Source organism: Gobio gobio (genome assembly GCF_949357685.1).
Source record: "Gobio gobio genome assembly, chromosome: 2".
Taxonomy (NCBI): Eukaryota; Metazoa; Chordata; class Actinopteri; order Cypriniformes; family Gobionidae; genus Gobio; species Gobio gobio.
This window is the reverse complement of record NC_137098.1, coordinates 54,586,298-54,607,059: the sequence shown is the minus strand read 5'-3', so window position 1 is coordinate 54,607,059 and position 20,762 is coordinate 54,586,298. Positions and strand designations below refer to the sequence as shown.

General features: G+C 36.8%; 1 protein-coding gene across 1 annotated transcript in view; it reads right to left on the bottom strand.

Annotated features, from left to right (window-relative positions):
• Window positions 1-20,762, bottom strand: part of adamts17 (ADAM metallopeptidase with thrombospondin type 1 motif, 17) — a gene marked incomplete at its 5' end in the record, with an annotated part of 117,412 nt that overhangs the window by 32,827 nt on the left and 63,823 nt on the right. The window contains 2 exons of the mRNA XM_079803901.1: window positions 13,845-13,888; window positions 15,789-16,016. Coding sequence (XP_079660027.1) covers window positions 13,845-13,888; window positions 15,789-16,016 — 272 coding nt within the window. The remainder of the gene's footprint in view (window positions 1-13,844; window positions 13,889-15,788; window positions 16,017-20,762) is intronic.

The following is a 20,762-nucleotide window of genomic DNA, read 5'->3' as shown; positions in this document are numbered from 1 at the left end:
CTAGCGGCTTATACCCATACGTCTAGGTAGGAGTGGCTCGGCATCCAGATCTCACTTGCCAATGTCCATTGGCTTGTTTTGTTACCACTCAAAGGTGATTGGGCACCCAAGTGAGACCCAAATATGTCAGTATCAACGTAATGTCTCCGTTCCCTCCTTCAGGGAACGAGGGTTACATCAGTAACCAAGATGTTTTTTTTACTGTAAATTTAAGTTAAATCTGTAAAATCAACAAAAAAAAATGTACGGTACAATTTTATGTTTTTTTACAGTAATTTTCTGCCAACCACTGCTGCAGTTTTTATTTACCAAAAATTTCACTTTTTTTACAGTAAATAGAAGGAACAATGAAACAGATTGAGGGGCCGATGATATCACCAGCTGTATTTGACTCAGCGCTTGCTGGATCAAATTCGGTCACAGGCCCTATAGCTCACGGTAAAAGCGTCCAGCCAGACAGACTCAGAAAGACATGGCTAAATACACACGGCGCCAGGAGATATTTTGCCGATTATTTATCTGGGGTTAATTTGCCGTAAACACATGTAGAGTGGTTTGCATTCACAAGTTGAGCCCTTTCGTGACGAGAGAAGAACAGCGAATCTACCAGCTCAGCAGCCTGGGCGGCCCGGCTGAACTGGGACAAATGCTTTGTTATGAGTTGTGAGGAGCGCTCTCGGTCAGCTGCTTTAAACATTCCATTCAGGATCCTCTCTCCTCTGTCTTTATCTCCTTCTTATTTAAAATTATATATATATATATATATATATATATATATATATATATATATATATATATATATATATATATATATATATATATATATATATATATATATATATATATATATATATATATATATATATACCTTTTAATTATTAAAAACACAAATTTACCTGAGCAGTGAAAACTGTCTACATAGGATTTTCTTGAGTTTAATGACCTGTGTTCCATGATTTGCTCCATTTAAAGCTTCAGTTTTACAGTTCCATACTGAACCATCCCTCTCAAGCCCTCAAACGGCCCACAGAAAACATGAAACGGCACGTTGAACCTACTGTGCAGGAGGGCTTATAAAACCATGGAGACGATAAACAGAACTGAACGGCAGGATCGTTTCCATCTTACCCAGAACACCATACTTTATGTGTTCTATAATATTCCTCACATAACCCACATTCCCATTTATTTGAAATAGAATTGCAGAACAGAGCAACGGATACTTGCTGTACGCACCCTGTACAGACATGAAAAGATGTCTGTGAGCTTTTTAGGTTCACATTTCTTCATGGTGTTTCTTGTGGCATTTCAGCTCAATGTATGCTTTACTCTAGCAATAGACCATGATTTAAAGTTAAAGAGCTTCATTGAAGCATATATCAATAAACACAGTGAAGTGGGACAGCTGAAAAGGAAGTTGCTTATTATGACATCCCGCATCCAAGTCAAGACACGATGGAAATCCCAAAACCCTTAGGGATGTTTGTCTGTTTGTAGACTAGAGGTCAACTCTTAAAACTATGAGACCTCTCTCAGTAGAGTTTTAAAATGATGTGGGTTATGAGTTAATGTTCAACTGTTGCTCAATGCCTCATGTTTAGTGTTATTTGAACAAACCCCTAAGCCAAAGAGTTAAACTTCAGCATGCAATTTGGGTTCTATATAGAACCCTAGGGTTCATAATTCAATTTTAAAGAACACTTTATGCCAAAAAGGTTTTAAAGGATTGCATAACACTTTCATGTTTAACAAGTTAACTATTTTTTATAGTGATAAAGTATGTTTACAAGCTGTTTAATTCATGAAAAAAAAATTTGTTAACTAACTACAAAATTTGTTAAATAAAACTAAATCAATAAATTATCCCATGATTGGAACACCTAAAAGGTTCTATTTATGACCTGACAGAACCTTTTAAGGTTCCATATAAAACATTTTCTTCTAAGAGTGTATAGATATGAATGATGCCCAAAATTAAGCTGCTACTATTTTCACATATTGTTTTAAAACACTGAATCACAAAGGATTTAGTTTGGCTTTTTCGAAACTAATCAACAGAATAACATTTTAATGTCAAATTGAAAACAAATTTCCACAAACATTGCTATAACTGATCATCAAAAGGTTTTTTCATACTACAATAAATTATTGTGAGCGATTGTCTGGTGCAGTGCTTGCCATAGTACAGAATCGGCTCTCCTAAGAGTTTTGAACGACATCATGCGCACTACTGACTCTGGGCAATCTATGGTTCAGGTTTTGTTAGACCTTAGTGCTGCCTTTGATTTAGTCCATCAAAACAAACTTTGCGCAAAACAAAGAGTCTGAGGGAGTGAATGCTTTTAAAGGCCAATTCACAGACAGACAACAACCAACACAGATAGTCACCAGATTGTAGTACATCACTTCTCAGACATTCAGCGACCCGACAAATGTGTATTTTAACATGTTCAATTGGTGAAATTAAGTGCTGACCAATGCCAGCAGATGGCGACAAGGGTAACACACTGATTCGACAAAACCTGTCAAAGTGTCTGTTGTCATTTTTCCGCATCTGTTGGTGAAATGTGACTTGTCTTTGATGGACAATGTACAGGGTGGGATTTTTGACATGGGCCAGGTGAACCTAGCAACCCTCTAGCAAAACCCTAGCAACAGTAGTACTTACATTTGTACAGACAAGCAGGTGAGCTTAATGATAGTAAGAATACATAACTCTAATTGAGAAAACTTGTGAAGAATTCATAGCACAGAAACTTCTAGATAGCTAATACTTCAGTATACTCATTATAATGCTATTGTTTTCAGGAGCTCAGGTTTCACAATAACAGATTCATATGCTCTATTTTATGTTAATACATTTTACACCTTTTAGTCAACTAAAATTACTTAGAAGCTAATTGCAAGTTAAAAGGACTAAAATGAATGAATATGCCATGATGAAATAATAACTACATACTACAAATAAATAAAAAATTATCTCAAAAGTTTGGGGTCGGTGAGATGTTTTAATGCTTCTAAAAGAAGTCTCTTGCTCACCAAGGCTGAATTTATTTGATACAGAAAGATACAGAACAAAAAATAGTAATATTGAGAAATAGTGTTACACTTTAAAGTAACCTTTTTCTTTTTTGAATATACTGTATTTCATAATGTCATTTTTTCCTGTAATTTATTCTTATGTTCATGCATCCCAGGTCAAAAAACAAATTTTTCATAATGTACATTGCAGCTTTAGCTCTTTTCACACAGTAGCTATGTTTCCATCCACCTATTTTTATGCGCATTTTGGGATATCGCATCAAAAAATGCTGAATGGAAATGCCAAGATGCGCATAAATTCTAAAAATGCTCACTAAAAACGTATGCGCTCGTTTGAGTCGGATACATGTTCTATCTGATACGAAAACATGCGCATAAACTACGATAGAAACGCATTTACAGAATAAATTCCTTGATGCGCATAAAGAAAATCATGTGACTTTCGCGATGTAACAGCATAACTGTACTAACCAGCGGAAAAATCTTGTTTGCACAGCATCTGAAATGCTGTTTTGCTCTTTAAGAAGTCGGTTGTCAAAGATGCTCGGAATATATTTCCCTCCTAGAACTGTCTTACACAACTGCGTTCCCAAACAGCAGCATCTGCCTCTGAAAGCATGACAACAAGTTTGTTGAAACGCATAAGTTTCTCTGAGATGCAAATAATTTATTATATATACGAAAATGATTATATATGGTGGCTTCTCCTATGTTTCTTAGTGATTTTTTAGCGGTATACTGTAAAAATTAAAGGTGCCTCAAATATCCTATCGGATACTCAAGGAACTTCAAAATGTATTTTAAGTGCCTCAAAGCTCTTTCTCCAATAGTAGGGTTACTGGTGGAACCACTGACAGTCTTTACGGTTCTTGCAGGAACTTATGGGATCCCTTAAGAACTCTGTATTCAGTTCTGAGGTCCTGTAGTCACCTTTTCATTACCATGAGACCTTGAAGTGCTTTGGGGGAACTTAGAGGAACTCAAATTCTATAAAAGGGTTCTTGTAAGATCTGTAAACAGTTCAGTGGTTCCTAGAAGATCTCTTTTGTAAAAGCCAGCATCTGGTGAAACCCAGAAGTTCTGTGAGGCCATATTACGATGTACAGCCTGTTCATTATTATTATTATAATGTTGTTGTTGTTGTTAACAATTATTAATAAATCAAACTCACACACGCACACAGTGTGTGTGTGTGTGTGTGTGTGCGTGCGTGCGTGCGTGCGTGCGTGCGAGAGAGAGAGAGAGAGAGAGAGAGAGAGAGAGAGAGAGAGAGAGAGAGAGAGAGAGAGAGAGAGAGAGAGAGAGAGAGAGAGAGAGAGAGAGAGAGAGAGAGAGAGAGACTTATGTTGAAATTAACTCTATTGGTGTTGATTTCCGGATTTCAAATTTACTGTGAGTTACATACACACACACACACACACACACACACACACACACACACACACACACACACACACACACACACACACACACACACACACACACACACAGTTTTTTATACTAACTTGTATATTCTATCCCCCTATAGGGATATAGCCTAGGCCTACCCCTACCCATAAACCTATCCATCACAGAAAACATTCTGCATTTTTAATAAAACATTGTTTAGTATGTGTTTAAAGCTATTTTAAATATGTGGACAAAAAAAAAGTCTGAAAATGCTGTTCTTAGGCATTTTACCACACAGTATACACAATTTGAATATATTTAATGTTTCATAGGCCTATTGAAATAAACTGTGCATCATTATAAGTGAATATTGTTTACCATGAAATGAAATATTTTAGGCTACATTCTTAATAATAATAATAATAACAACCCGAAGAAGAAGAAGACGGCGAAGGGCTCTCTGGCGTCCTGCTCGCGCGCAACGCAAGTTGCGGCGATTTGAAAAAAACAAACAAACGGACATTTCCTTAAAATAACCGCTTCAAATGACTTTCCCATTCAAGGTGAGTAAAGTCGCCAAAATAATTATACAAATTAGATACAATGTGTAACACACACGGCCACACTTACATGCTAAAATAGTATGGCTATTTAAAAAAGTATTTTTAGGTTGAAAGTATTTTATTTTTAGTTTTTTTAGGTTTTAGTAAAAGTGTAATGTTAGATTGATTAGCATTTGTATAACCCCAGTTTTACTACAAATACCATGGTAAAATGGTTAGTGTATCAAAACCATGATTAATTTTATGTTACCATGATGTTATTTAATACACATTTTTAATCGTTTTTTCTTCGTTTTTTTTGTAGTAGGCCTATAGCCTACAAACTGCTATGTTTTTACCCTAACTCTAACCCTTTCCTTTTATCTTTTTCTCTCATCAGAACATCCAGTATATTTAGTATTTCTCTGAAAAACAGGGTTCATTGAGCAGCAACAAATGTACGTATATTTCTGGACTTATACCAAATAAAATGGTGTTTGTCAGTCAGGCCTTATTCATGAAACACAAGCAGAAAATTATTTAAACAGTCAATCATGAAATACATTTTAATTTTAATTAATTAGGGGTTCATTGTTTTAATTTTTATTATTTATTCATCAATTTAGCTATTTTTTAGCAGATACGTAAAAACACAGCCTGTTATATTGTTGTCCACTAGATGGAGCCACAGGACAAGGAAACTTTTGAGCCTAATCCCTTTCTATCAGTTTCCATCCCTTTTGAATGGAAAGAAATGCATAGATTTAGTTCATTTGTATAACTTTGGTGTACTGACAGTATATTTTTATATAATTGGTGTATACAAAAATCTGTGAAATGCTGATAGATCATAAAATGTTAATTTGCCAGACACAATAAAATATATTGCTGTCCATTAAGAATAAATTTGATTTGTTTTATTTTATTTGTTTATCCATTTCCTTCTTTTTTTGTTTTATTCATTTATTCTAATCATCATATTAGAATGATTTCTGACGGATCATGTGCAATGATCCTTCAGTGGTGATGCTAAAAAATCAGCTTTGATCACAGGAATAAATATATATATATATATATATATATATATATATATATATATATATATATATATATATATATATATATATATATATATATATATATATATATATATATATATATATATATATATATATATATATATATATATATATATATATATATATATATATATATTGATGAGCATAAGAATTGATTCATGAATTGACTTTTATAGGGACATCTCTAATGTGAGGCTGTGGACAGTTTCTAATGTCTGTTGCTGGCTGACAAGAAATGACCTCTCTGCACTTGCCCCATCTTTTGAAGGTGTGTAAATAGTTAAACAATGACTGTTGAAATGGGCCATCATCTAATATAGATCATGAGACAAATGCAGGACAAACTTGGCCAACAATTTTCAAATTACCAGATTTCCCTGTTTTGCTAAAGCAAAAAATGGAAAACAACATGGCTGAATTGCACCAGCCAACATCCCGTTCTAAATGGAGGTCACAGATTGTGCAGGTGCTGTTTGACTATATATGCACCATAACTTGGTAAGTCACACACACGCACGCACGCACGCACGCACGCACACACACACACACACACACACACACACACACACACACACACACACACACAAACACACTAATAGAAAACATAACATTTTGAATAGACATCTGTGTAACTATTAGTTACATCTGCTATTGAATGTCCACAATGACACTGCATTTACTTTATAACAGCAAATGTATCATTCCTAAGGTATCCTACACAGCAGCAGTATAAAGAAGTGTGTATACTATAGTTATACTATAACTATAGTTTATCAGGAAGTGATGATTATGTTTTCTTCGACTCACTGGATGGAAACGGTGCTTTATTCGCAGAAACGGTGCTTTATTCGCTAATGTTTTATGCGATATTGCATTTTTGCGCATAAATTATATTCGCAACTTTGGATGGAAACATAGCTAGTGTCTGAAACTGTTCAATAAAAGATTCATTCTCAACCAACCCCAAACCTGTACTTTTCTCTGCTTTTCACCAAATCATTTGCACGCTAGTCTTATTTTCTTTTTTTATCTATCCAAACCTATAGCAGCAACATTGAAAGCTCCAGTCTCAGTGTTTAGCGTGAAAGCTCATGCTATTGGCGCCGACTCGCCGTGTAGTAAAGTCGTGCTGTGCACCAGTTGCTTCCACGCAATAATCAGACTGACTCGTAACATGTGCAATGGCTCACGGCCACCTTAAGACACACGTTTTCAGTTTTTTCAGTTTTAGTTGTAATACCTGGAAATATCTGAATAAAGCAATGAGGGAACGTCCTCTGAATTTCTCTAAGGTTTACATTTATTTAACAGACAAAACAAACATGTCAATCTCCAAACTCCAAGTCAGGTATGGTTTCCCTCTTGTCTCGGTCTTGTGGGGCAGCCGTAAAAGTTAAACCTCTCATATCAGATCTCACATGAGTTGTGGACCATTGCTCAGGGCAAAGATCTCAAAGAAACAGAGACTTCAAAAGCCAGGAAGTGAATCTGAGATGGGAGACATTAAGCCTGAGGTATGAGCTTATCCCTTCTCAATCAAACCGTATCTCAATGGGATCCTTGTATATCAGCTGAAAAGAGAGGAGCTCCGTTTAAACACAGACTTCTGCTCTGAATGATCTCAAAGACGAGGCGTCTCCGCTCCTCCTACGTACCTGACTGAATGGGGAACTTCCTCTCATTTAATAATTACAACCTTTAACCGAGTTCAAAGGGTGATTCCAGACGGTTAGATGTGCATTTAACTGGGACGGGAGGAAATGCAACAAAGATGCTACACAGTGTTTTCATTACATTATTCCACATCTCTTAGGCAAATATTTCTTTTGTTGCAATCCCATAAGCACATTTGGCCCATTTATACAGGTAATTAACTAATAATGAGCTTTAAAATAGAGGAAAAAGTTAGCCGTTTCATTAGAAGTATTTTTTTTTTATGTTTAAACAAATCACAATCTGAAATCATTTCCAGTATTGCGTTATCCAGAGGGAATGAGGTTTACGTACAATATAAATCATTTTTGTTTTTGGAAATAAAAACGGGGGGAAAAACAGCAAAAACCAAGCTGCCTAAACAACGTTCATTTGTGCTTGCTTTTGTTCTTGCTGATTCTACAAAAAATGTGTGTATCTTTAGTCATGACATTCAAACGTGCAAAAGCTTGGTGCAAAAAGGTTCATGTTAATGTAAGAAACTCACATTTATTTGTAAAGCTCTACACAATCTCCTCTTTATCTTTCCAGTATGTTGTTAGTCTGCACTCCATAGACCCCTGAGATCAGAGAATCAAAATCTCCTGTGCGTTGCCAGGACAAAATATAAACATAAGAGACAGAGTGGGTCCCAAACTTGGGAATGATCTCCCTCTCACTGATAGATCTGTCAAACCCATTGGCTATTTTTAAAATCATGTTAAAATCACATCTTTTGAATACTATTTTGTAACTCTTATGAAAGGGTTTTGATCGCTACTATGTCTTAGTGATCTTTTTTTTTCTTTTTACTATGTTGTTTCACTATTTTAGATTGTGACTTTGACGCACTTTAGGCAACACGCATTCAAAAAATGTATTAAATAAAAGAAAGAAAGAAAGAAAGAAAGAAAGAAAGAAAGAAAGAAAGAAAGAAAGAAAGAAAGAAAGAAAGAAAGAAAGAAAGAAAGAAAGAAAGAAAGAAAGAAAGAAAGAAAGAAAGAAAGAAAATAAATGTTGTTCAAGTTAAATTTGTCTCTCGTTCTAACATTTAAAAAAGCAAATGTATCACATTGGAATATTGCAAAACCAGTTTGAAACAATTTCCTAAGACGAGACTGTCTGTTTTCTTACATTAACACTGCTGGTGGGGCACAAAATTGTTTAAGTTGTTATTTGTATGGTCATTGCTTTTATTACTGGGTCTTTGTGACTATCCAGTGATGTTATCCCAAATGCTCTCATTTGACAGATACTCACCAGACATTACTTGGTTACTCTAACCCTACTACCAATCGACTCGCGACCATATACAGTCAAATAATTGGAGAGTTGCATCATGCAAGTGTTAAATCAGAAACAAAGATGTGGAACAGAAATAGAAAGTCTGCTTATCTTACGTGTCTTGACATAGAGCCCTTTGCTTGGCTGCCACCACAGACTGCTTGTTTTTAACGGTTGATGTCAATGTTCCCCTGAAGGAACTGGCCACCCATACAGAGAGAGACGTCCGATCAAACTCATCATTCTAGGGATACCATTCCCAGTTTCTGTATAATAGCACCACTGTGACCAAATTATTTCCATCATGCCGGAACAATTACGGCACGCTCCAATTGTCTGGAACTGAACAAACGGTCTTGAGGTAGCTTCTATGCTTGCAATCCGTTCTGGATGTGATCACGGTCTCGTGGTATGCAGACACTAAAGAAAAGCATGACTCTACCACGTGTGTCTGGAAACTCTAGAATAGACACATTTTCACCTGTTTAACAGAACCTTTGACTCAACACCACTACGCGTCGGGCGTGAGATCGTAATCTCAAAGTGACTTTCACTCCAAAGCTCTGTTCCACAACCTAGTGGGTTGCCTACATGGTCAGCATTAAGCTCCCAATGCAAAAGCTGTTCTATCCACCTTACTTTTCTTCCGACTTCCAATTCATTAGTTGTTATTAGTATACAACTACTGTAGTAAACAGTACAGCTATTTGCACTACAAACCAGTGAGTTACATGTACCTGTAGGTATTTTTTAAAAATATATGCACAATGTACAACCCCAAAACAGAAAAAGTTGGGACAGTATAGAAAACGCAAATAAAAAAAAAAAGAAGTGATTTCTAAATTGACTTGTATTTCATTGACAATATGAACATAAAATATTTCATGTTTTGTCTGGTCAACTTCATGTCATTTGTAAATATGCATCCTTTCCTGTCATTCAGACCTGCAACAAATTTCAAAAAAAGTTGTATTTGCGTTTTCCATACTGTCCCAACTTTTTCTGATTTGGGGTTGTAAAAGCCTGTATGTACGCAATAAGTGCATTGTATCAATTGATAAATTAAAATTGTATTACATAGTAGTACACCTAATCTAAAGTAGGACCCAGTGGTCTAATATACTTTATTTTGGCCAAATTCAGGCAGAAATCTCATGCATCCTTCACAGAGAATACGATCTCATGTGAGCTCAGTGGAGAAATGCAATATTTATAATTTAAATATTTTCACCAAAAACAATGTTTCTTGCAACAATATAAAATAATATAAATAAAATATAAAATATAAAATGTAATTTCTTTAGAATTAGGTCAATGTTAACACATGCAATTAATTTAAAATATTTACCATTCTTTTTTAAATGACATTAACACATTTATTCAATTTGACATTGACTTTTCGTTCTGTTTTGTGTGATTCTGTTCATAAAATTCTTAATTTTAAAGTTTGGATTTCCAGTGCAGTTTGACAAATATAGAATCTGCAATATAAGTAAATAATTTATGCTACGAGTGTCATGCAATCAAATCACAGAACTTAATAAATGCGCAAAGCCCTTTTTTTTCTTCCCTTTAAAAAACTGAATGTGTTAATTTAACTAACAAATAAATAAATTGAATGTAATGAGAAAACACAACTATTTCAGAATGCTGTAGTTACAGCATCCACCAGCAGAGGCAAACTTAGCCATGCTAGCCAGCCAGACATTGTCAAATATTATGCTGCCTTTTAAAATACCTTTTTGGTCAAAATATAGTATTGCATGTGTCCTTTGCAACCTATAAAGTATTTTGATGACCTCAGACAAAGTGAGAGAAATTTATTTTTGATTTTATTTTTCCATTAGCAAACTCTAATCCATATATTTATTTCATTATCACACAGTGTTGTTGTATATAGAGATGTTTCAAATACTTATGAACACATTAGTTAAAAAGTTTGGGGTCAGTAAGACTTTAATACTTTTATAAAGCAAGGATGCATTAAATTGATCAAAAGTGAAAGTAAAGACATTTATAATGTTACAAAAGATTTCTATTTTTTTTTTTTAAATGCTGTGCTTTTGACCTTTCTAATCAAAGAATCCAAAATGCATCACGCTTTCCACACAAATATGAATGAGAACGACTGTTTTCAACATTGATTGTTTTCAAACTTATTGATGAAGTATATGAATTAGTGTTGTCACAATACTGGAATTTCTAACTTTGATACGATACCTTGAAAGATATTGATATTCAATACCATTTTCGTTACCATGAGGAAAAACTGCCATAGGTATATTGCCATAAAGATTTTAATATACATAACATTTTAATATCTCATAATTTTTTGTTCATCTATTGAAAGTCTAGGCAAATATTATGAAAGTCTAGGCAATTATTATTTTCAAGCTTCAAAAAGCAAGACACATAACAGTAATCCATATAAATGGAGCGGTTAAGTCCAAGTGTTCTGAAGAGACACGTTCGCTTAATATTATGAACAGATTATAAATTAGGCTTTTATTTACATTGATCAAGTACCATTACATTAATCTCACCTAAATGCTTGCTTACTCAATTAAATTTGTATTGGGTAACTTTGTTGCAATAGCTCACACACAGCAAAAGGAAGCTTGATTTCAAACTCTGAATTACATACACATAAAAAGTAAACAGTCTATGCCAATACAGGCATTTTGACATAGGCCTACTTTTTGTGTGTATAATTTTTTTTTATTTGGGACTCACAAGCTGTTTGACAGGTGGCTTTATTTGTGCGCTCTGGGTGTGCCTACGAAACCTGCGAGAATTATTAAAAACCCACGGCGAAATTCAGGCTCTGTAACATCAACACTGCCAAAACTATTCAACCAGAGCGAATGAACGAGTGCGTAACAGGAGGTGGATATGTGTCAAACTCGCTGTAGGAAAGGAGAGAGCGAGAACGCGCAGCTGGTATCTGTGTATTGATACTGCAAAAAATAAGTATTGGACCAGCGTCAGATATTTCAGTATCAATATGTTTCGAAATATCTATTTTTGACAACACAACCATGTAGTTTGTCTCTCCAAACCTTCAGTCATAAATCACTCTGAGCTCCTTCGTTGTGCGGTAATGATCAGCTCTCCTGAATCTGCTGCAGCGGGTGCTTTTTTTTCAGTCCAAACATCAGGGTTTTTATTGGTCCGTTTGCGATCGGATATCTTTAAGGGCTACTGAAATGCTGGTGAAAGGTTTGAATATCAATTCAAATTGTAAGCGTCCTCAGTAAAGGATTCTGATTTTACAAGTAGTGAAGTAGATTACTTAGCTTAATTTCCACTTAAGTACAAGCCAAATCACAGACTTAAAAATATATTCTTAAAAGTACAAGTACCCAAAAAACTAAATTACAGTAACGCGAGTTGCAATTCGTCACTTCCACCCCTGAATAAAAGTCCTAACACAAAACAGGGAAACTGTGGCAATTTTACAATTATACTGTTTTTACTGTATTTTTTATCAAATAAAAGCAGGCTTGGTGAGCATAAGCAGCTTCTTTCAAATTACAAATCTTACCAACCCCAAACTTTTGAATGGTAAGATGTTTAATTTCTAATAGGATACTGTCTTATTAAATAGCAACCTCTCAAAATAGAAGAAAGCCGCAAAGTTCACAAAGTTGTAGTTTTGGAACACAGCTCAAGAACAGATCACAGTTCAGTGTGCAATACATTCCCCAGGCTAAAGAAGGGTATGCAGGGATACGGGTGAATATGAGTCACCTGGCTCTGCTCTTGAATGGCTGGAATCCAAGGGGTCAGGGGAGGGGAAGTGACACAACTATTTTCAAATGCCCCACACAGAGAAATGTGAAAACGGCAGGTGGCCAGGACTCATGGATCGGCTGTGTTTCTGAGATCTGTTCTGAGTTTGGGAGGAATCAAAGTTACAATGACGAAAACTCTGGATTAAAAAGTCATGGACTGGCGTTCTCAAGACCCAAAGGCATGTTTATATAATTGAGCAAACATTGATCTGTTGTTTTTGTATTTCTCCATTAATGAATGAATACTGACGGAATTATGTCAGAATGCTTAACGGTCCATATCAAAAAGCTCAACAGATTTATGAAGAAGAAACTAGTCGTAGGGTGACTTGAAGAACTTTAACACACAAACTGCATTTTATTTTTACATTTTTGAAGAAATTGTAAGTGCTTGCCCACATTAAGCTAACTGAAAGGATTCTACCTTGATCTGGGTGGTTGCTATAGTGCAAAATCACTGTAACGTTGTGGCGAGGTGGACGAGCGAGAGACATGGGAGGAGTGAGCAAGATCGGTGTGCGTGATTGAGAATGAGCGTCACCTGCGAGACACACCGGTCTCGCTCGCTCCTCCCATGTCTCTCGCTCGTCCACCTCGCCACAAACGTCATTCTATGGCTTAAAATACTTCTAGCTAAATTTAGGTTTTACAAGACAACTGTGGATTTAATACAACCAATATTCTATTTTATTTTTAAGGTCTGTTTATATATTTTAGGTTTGTGTATATGTCTGGATCATATTTCATCCCAAAAAAACTGAAATTTTGCATACATAAAAAAAATCTAATTTACCTTAAAAAAATGCATTAAAAACGTTCTTTCTGATTCTAAAAATATGTTTTTTTCAAATATTGCTTACCCACGTTAAGCTCATTGACATAACTGTAGGTAATTCTGGATGGTTGCTACAGTGTTGCAATGCCATTATATTCCATTGTATTTGAGGTATTTTACATTCCCACAAAGAAACTATGAGAAGCATTCAACAACAAAAAAGAGCAGTTCAGCCAGACATACTCACCAACTGTGTCACAAGGCTCATCTTTGTGGACACAAAAATCTGTTCTAGAGAGAAAACAAGAGAGAGACAGATGTTAGCTAAAAGGAAAGGAAAATCACAAATAATAGCATGTCTTATTTTTTCTCAGCATTGAGATTAAACAGAGCATATGGAGAGAGATATATGTTGTATCATCATATTTCCTCCAGTTAAATCTCACATGTGTAGAAGATCTCAACAATGTCTCAAACTATCCTCAGATAATAAATTCTGCAAATAAAAGTCAGTTCCATGAACGACTTGAGCTATATTCTATTTACACTAATATATAACTCTGTATTCTTTCTGTATAATTATTAACTAATTTGTGATTGACACAAATGAAACATAACTGACATTGCCTCCTGAGCTTTGAAAGCAATAAAATGCTCCTCTGTGCACATTCATTGACTTGCATATTATGTATAAGATAAATAAACTAACCAGTTTCGAGACAAAGAAAAAAGCAAACATTAAAGGCAAAACAGCAAAAAAAAGCTTTAGTAAACAGGGGATGACAAGATGATATAGAATATCTTAAGAAGCTTTAATGTATATGTGTATCTGAAAATGTTTTGTTGTGTTTGTTTGGATGCCTTTTCCCTGAACCTGACCTCTGATGGTTAAATAGTGCCATGTGGGAAAACCACAGCACTGTTGCTGTAACCGTGTGCTCCTGTCCCCTGACTTGGCTTTCCTCTATTGGTTTAGGGAGTTACACTTCAAAATTGCAGCAAATTTATTAAATCCAGCTCATGTTCTGCTCGACTCTTGACACTATTTAGGTGTTATGAGGATTAAACCAGCCACGATGCTCAAGAGAAGCTACAACAACCAGACAAGAGAGGCATGAACTCAACATGACACCAAAACTTCAGACAGCGACGGCAGTGTAGCGTTTCTGTGACTTCTGATGTATAAAACGGTAAAACCACTAAAGAGCACTCAAGACTAACAATCAAACCCACTAGGGTGAATCACACAAAGAACATGTCAAAGTGTGTCAAAGAACATGTCGGTGTTATATTTTTATAATTATATTTGTAAAAATATTTTTGTGGTACCTAAAAATACATTTAAAAAAAATAAAATAAAAACACTTTACTCAAAACAAATGAATTTAAAAAAATGTAGAACCTAAAAATATGCTAAAATCAAAACTAAATTATAACAATTCACTGCATATTGTAAGTATGTCCACTGAAGGTGAGCTTGCCTTGGCGAACCCAAGTGCAGTTTTATTCCAAACGTACAAAATAAACAAAGACTTAACAGAGCATGACTTGGCTTAACTTGGAACATGAAATTAAACAAACTCACCAGCAATGGTTACAGGGAACAAAGCTAGACAAGAGACAATGGGAACACGAGGGCCATTTATACACAAGGAATAACAAGAAACACCCGTGAACAATCAAGACAATCAACCAATAAGAACATGACACAAGACATGATGGCAAGGGAATCACTAAGAAAAAAGGAACCAAACTACAAAATAAAAGACATGAAACATGAAACAAAACGTGACATATCATGGGATTAAGGGTCATGCCTGTGAAGGGGAAGAGGACATGGTCCGTGGAGCAATGGAGGGCCTGGGCCGTGGAGCACTGGTGGACCATGAAAGGTCTCCATGGCCATGGCATGGGGCACAGTGAGTCAATGGGCCAGCCGAGGAAGTGTGTATGGCCCAAACACACATGATGGCAGTGGCCTTTACCTGAAGCACCATGGATAGTGGAATGACCTCTGGGACCACCGGACTTAGACTTGGGAACCCTGGACTAGGAACCATGGTAAATGAGTCCAATGTAGTGTCCACCGGTGCTTGGGTATTATAGCCCCCCTCCAAAAAAATATTTAAGAGAGACTTGAACGGCCATGATGTGAAGGGGCTCTGGTGCGGTGGCCATGATGGCTGGATACTCTGGCATAGCAGCAATGAAGTAAAGAGGCTCTGGCATGGCGACCAAGACATGAAGAGGCTCTGGCGTGGTGGCCATGACGTGACAAGGCTCAGGATTGGCGGCCATGATAGCTGAGGACCCTTGAGAGGTGGCAATTACATGGCGAGGCTCTGGTGTGGCATTCATGGCATGATAGGACTCTGGTGTGGTGGGTACTGCAGGATTGAAGGATAAGCAAGATGCTCGACTAAACCGATACGAAAAATGTTTTTCAATGCCAGAGTTCACAGAATTTCTCATACTCCTCCAGGGGACGATTCCCTGGCGCAAACACAGGAGAGTAACTGCTGGGTCCAACTTCCAGTCTAACTTTTTGTAATGATTCCCCTGAAGGTGAGTATAAAGAACACAAGTGCAGTTTATTTAAATCTCAATTAATACAGATACAAAATGAAAAAAGACTTGGCTTGAGACTTGATAAACTAAACTTAAAGTTGAACATGAACATAACCTCACCAACAAATGGTTACAGGAACACAAGAATAAACAATATTAATCTTAAATATAATCCTGTTCCATTAGGGCAGGGACATGAATGACGGGTGCAGAAACTGCTGCAGCCAGACGGCTCCTCATGGCATCCCCACACATCTCATCTTGGGGTTCTGCATTCTGTAATTGCACCCATCGTCATCGCTGATCACATCTTCAGCTTCAATTATGTCACCATTGGCATCGCACAAGTTGTGAAGGATGACACAGCATGCCACAACAGCTGGAATAAAGTTGGGGTTCACCTCCAGAGCTTTGAAAAAAAATTACCTCCAGCATGCCTTCATGCCAAACGCCCGCTCAACAACACACCTTGCCCTGCAGTGATGCCTGTTGTAGCGAGTTTCAACAGGGGTAGCAACAGGCTCACGACAGGGGCTCATAACGCATATGGGGGACGTCAGTCAGGGATACCCCCATCTCCTAGGATGCAATGGCCTTCAGGTGGGTAAAGCTGTTTGCAATAAATTGCGCTGTGTTTCAGGACCCTTGCGCCGTGCACAGAACCAGGAAAGCAGACGCAAACATCCAAGAATTTTCCTTGGTGGTCGACAAACATCCTAGAATTGTACTGAAAAGAACAGTTTCCTGTTGAAGTAACAGTCAGCGTTGACTGATGGGAGCTTTATACAAATATGGCAGCCGTAAATGGCTCCAATTGCCACACTGAAAACAGGAGACCCTGCCAGTCTGGCAAATCCTGCACCCACCTCCTCTAGCTCTTCACCTTGAGGAAGCCGAACAACTTTTGCCAGCCTTGCTGACTTTGTGCACAAGCCTGTGGATTGTGGACCAAGGGATGTCAAAGGCTGAAGCAACCACCCTGTAGGATGCAGCATGGGCCAGCCAGTAGATGAACAATAGCACCTCAGTACACAATAGCAATAGCATTTCTTTTGACCATCCCTGTTGAACCTTAAAAGGGATTGCAGCCAATAGGGGCAGTATGGACTCTCTGCTGAGGCGTAGATCAGGGTGGCGTTCAGACTCCCCATCAAGATACAGCCTCAGGATGGGGACTGTGGCATTTGACAATATGACCATAAATAAACAATAGTGTATTGGTCCATATTGACATGATAGCATCACACAGTTGACTATCGGTCGATTAATCGGTTATCGGCAAATGCGGTCCAACCTAGTTATCAGTATCGGTAAAATCCACTATCGGTCGACCTCTAGATAGTAGGGGTGTAACTGTATATGTATTCGTACCAAACCATTTCGGTACAGGGCTTTCGGTTCAGTGCATGCCTGTACCGAATGGTTTCCTAGTGCAATCTTTAACAGTTAACAGCAGGCTTGTTTTAAACGCGGAACACACTTCAATCCGAGTTGCCACACGAACATAAGTATTCAGTCCATTTTATCACGAAATTCAAACGATAAATGCCGTTTTGACGCTCTATATGGCGTGACTGATCACTGATCAAAGTTCAAGCGGCCGCGCGATCTGTGAAGGCGATCGATCGTCTCTTCCTAAAGAATAAACATGAATGACCAACTGAATGTATGCTGAGTATACATTACAACTTACTGTCATGTATCATATGTGGTGTAATCGCTAAATCGTTAACGTTAGCATCACATTTACCTCAGGCAGTCATTCAGTGTCCACAGAATTGTATTCACTAGAAAAATCCACTCTTTCACTAAATATATGCTCTATATTAGCCTATATATTCATTATATTCTAAAATGAAATAATAAAACTGTCATGAAAATAACAGACACTGTGTATAAATTATTATATTTCAACAACGAATTGGAGAAAAAACTATTTTATAATTAGATTTAGAAGTTAATGCAAAAACTGCCTTATGTGAAGTTTACATGTTTGCATACAATGTGTTATTTGAGTGTTGATTATTATGCCTAAAAATAAATAGCAACTGAATTTAGGCTAATAGTTTGAAATCTGTTGTTAACCTTTAATATTAATGTGCAAGTAAGGGCTCCCTATATAATTTACAGAAATATCTTCAATGAACTTTAGTTATAATTTAATTCATTCAAGGACAGACAGTTTTTTTTCTTCTTCAGTAAACCACTGTTTAATAAAAATAAATAAAAAGCCATTTTGTAAAACTGCTGTACCGAACTCGTACCGAACCGTGACTTCAAAACCGAGGTACGTACTGAACCGTCAGTTTTGTGTACCGTTACACCCCTAATAGATAGATAGATAGATAGATACTTGCTGGATTATGTTTGGCAGATCAGTGCTAATTGTGTTTGCCACAACAGCATGGCTAATGTGAGTGATCTGAGAAATATGTCACAGCTCTGTGGTCCTATGGAACAAACAGAGAATGTCTAATGGCCAGGGCTGGGTGTGAAATGGCAAACAGATGCTTTAGAAGGGTCTGTTTTCCCACGGACCAATCTGACGACTGAGCAAGGTGCTGACAGCTTCACGTCAGCATCTGGGAACAAATCAATGTGAAGTTGCACTACACATATATCAGGGCACAGGGTGTCTGTGGAGAAGTGCAGACAGACAGAAGAGGGCAGAGAGAGCGAGCGAGACGCAGAAAAACAGAAAGAAACTAATGCAAACACCAAACAACACTTGATGTCTGGATATCGTCCAGTCTCACTTACGAAAAGCAGCATTGGCCCCGCCACTTCCTGACTGGCCTGAATTTAAACAGATTCGTCCCCACATTACATGCAGACAGCACAGCTCCTCCCCGCCCCCAAAGGAAACCCATCTGACATCCAAGATCTAAGAGACTTTGTTTTTTGCTTTCTCAGCACAAGAGTTGCATCAAGCACTAACAAACAAACTAGACAAGCTTCTTGCTAAAGCACAATTAGGCTAAACAACCCATCAGGGTCAACGTCAGTTCAAGCAGAAGGTACCTTTGAATCTCTCAATAAGCAGTCGACATTTAGGATTGAAAAGCATTCCTGAGTCTAGCACAACCATGTTCAATGCCTCCAAATCTTCTAACAAAAAAAGCTAAAGATGTCTGCTGTGTTTCCTCTTGTAATTGGCATTGGCAGGGCTGAATTCCAGCAGCCTCCAAGCCTGTAATTTGACTTTACCAAAACCGTTTTTGAGCTTAAACAATGAATAACAGGTGAGGAGAGCCAGAAAACCAAATACTTTTGGTTTTAAACACTAAATTGTTAGCAAATAACAAGCAGGGATTCTGATACCCAGTGTTGGGGAATAACTAACTAAAAACAGCGACAGTAGCTTAACTGATTTTTAAAATAGTTAAAAAATACAAGAGTCATAATTATTTATTTTGTTTCAATTAGTTTCAGTAATGTCTGTTTTTGTGCCATGAATGATGCATGGTGTCCACATTTGTGGACAGTTCACTTAACTCCATTTAGGGTTCATTTATCATGGTAATTTTCTCCAAACGACTTGATGGCAGTGTCAGTAGATTGACAGCAATATTGTAACAGTAGCTACTGTCTTGTATTCCAAATTTTCATTGCTTGATGACATCATTAATCCAAGATGGCTGACATGCCCCAGGCATATCTGTGAAATACTTTTACAAGGAGGTCAATTGAGCTAAAAAAAAAATATTAGCATGTACAGTAAAGTATGATGAATATGATAGTATTTTATAAACTAAAATTTAGAGTAAAATGTACTTTTTATACACCAAAAACTAACTGTCCACGTATGTGGACATCATGCAACAGTGGAGTCAGATTGCATAAAGTCTGATTTCTGTAACCTGCTAGTATATATTCTATTTTTGCAAATATGTTTTGAATTGTCTTATATTGTAATAAAACAGACATTTAACAAATATATCAACATAAATAACCATTCAAAATTACATATTACGGCATTAAATGGCAACTTTACACATACATACCAAGACAAATTAGCATTTTGCCTTCCAAACAGGGACAGCATAGGTACAGCACGCACGCAGTACACTCTAAAAAAAAATCATAGGCTCGTAATCATAGGGGAACCTTTTAAAGTGCTATATAGCACCAATTTTGGTGCTTCAGTGGTACTTCAGCGGTTCTTCAGAGGTTCTCTATGATTACCACGAAAAACCATTTTTGGTGCCATATAGAACCTTTTTTTTGTAGAATAATATAGAATATTCCAGAGGACAGTGGAAGTGACAGTGACAGCAGTGATGAGGCGCATGTGCCAGCAAAGCCCAGACCATATTGCTACTAGATTTCCGCATATATGTAACTACCATTATAGTTCCTACAATATGTGTTTTATCGTTGTTATATTGTAATATTAATGTTTTTTAATAACTGAGCTGATATACATAGCATAACATGACATAATAAAAACACAATGTTCCATATTGTCATCTGTGGCTTTTTGTCCCATTTTACACCTTTGTTGCATGGTGTCCACATACGTGGACAGTTAAATTTTTAAAGGTCCCATGGCATGAAATTTTCATTTTATGAGGTATTTCAACATTAATATGAGTTC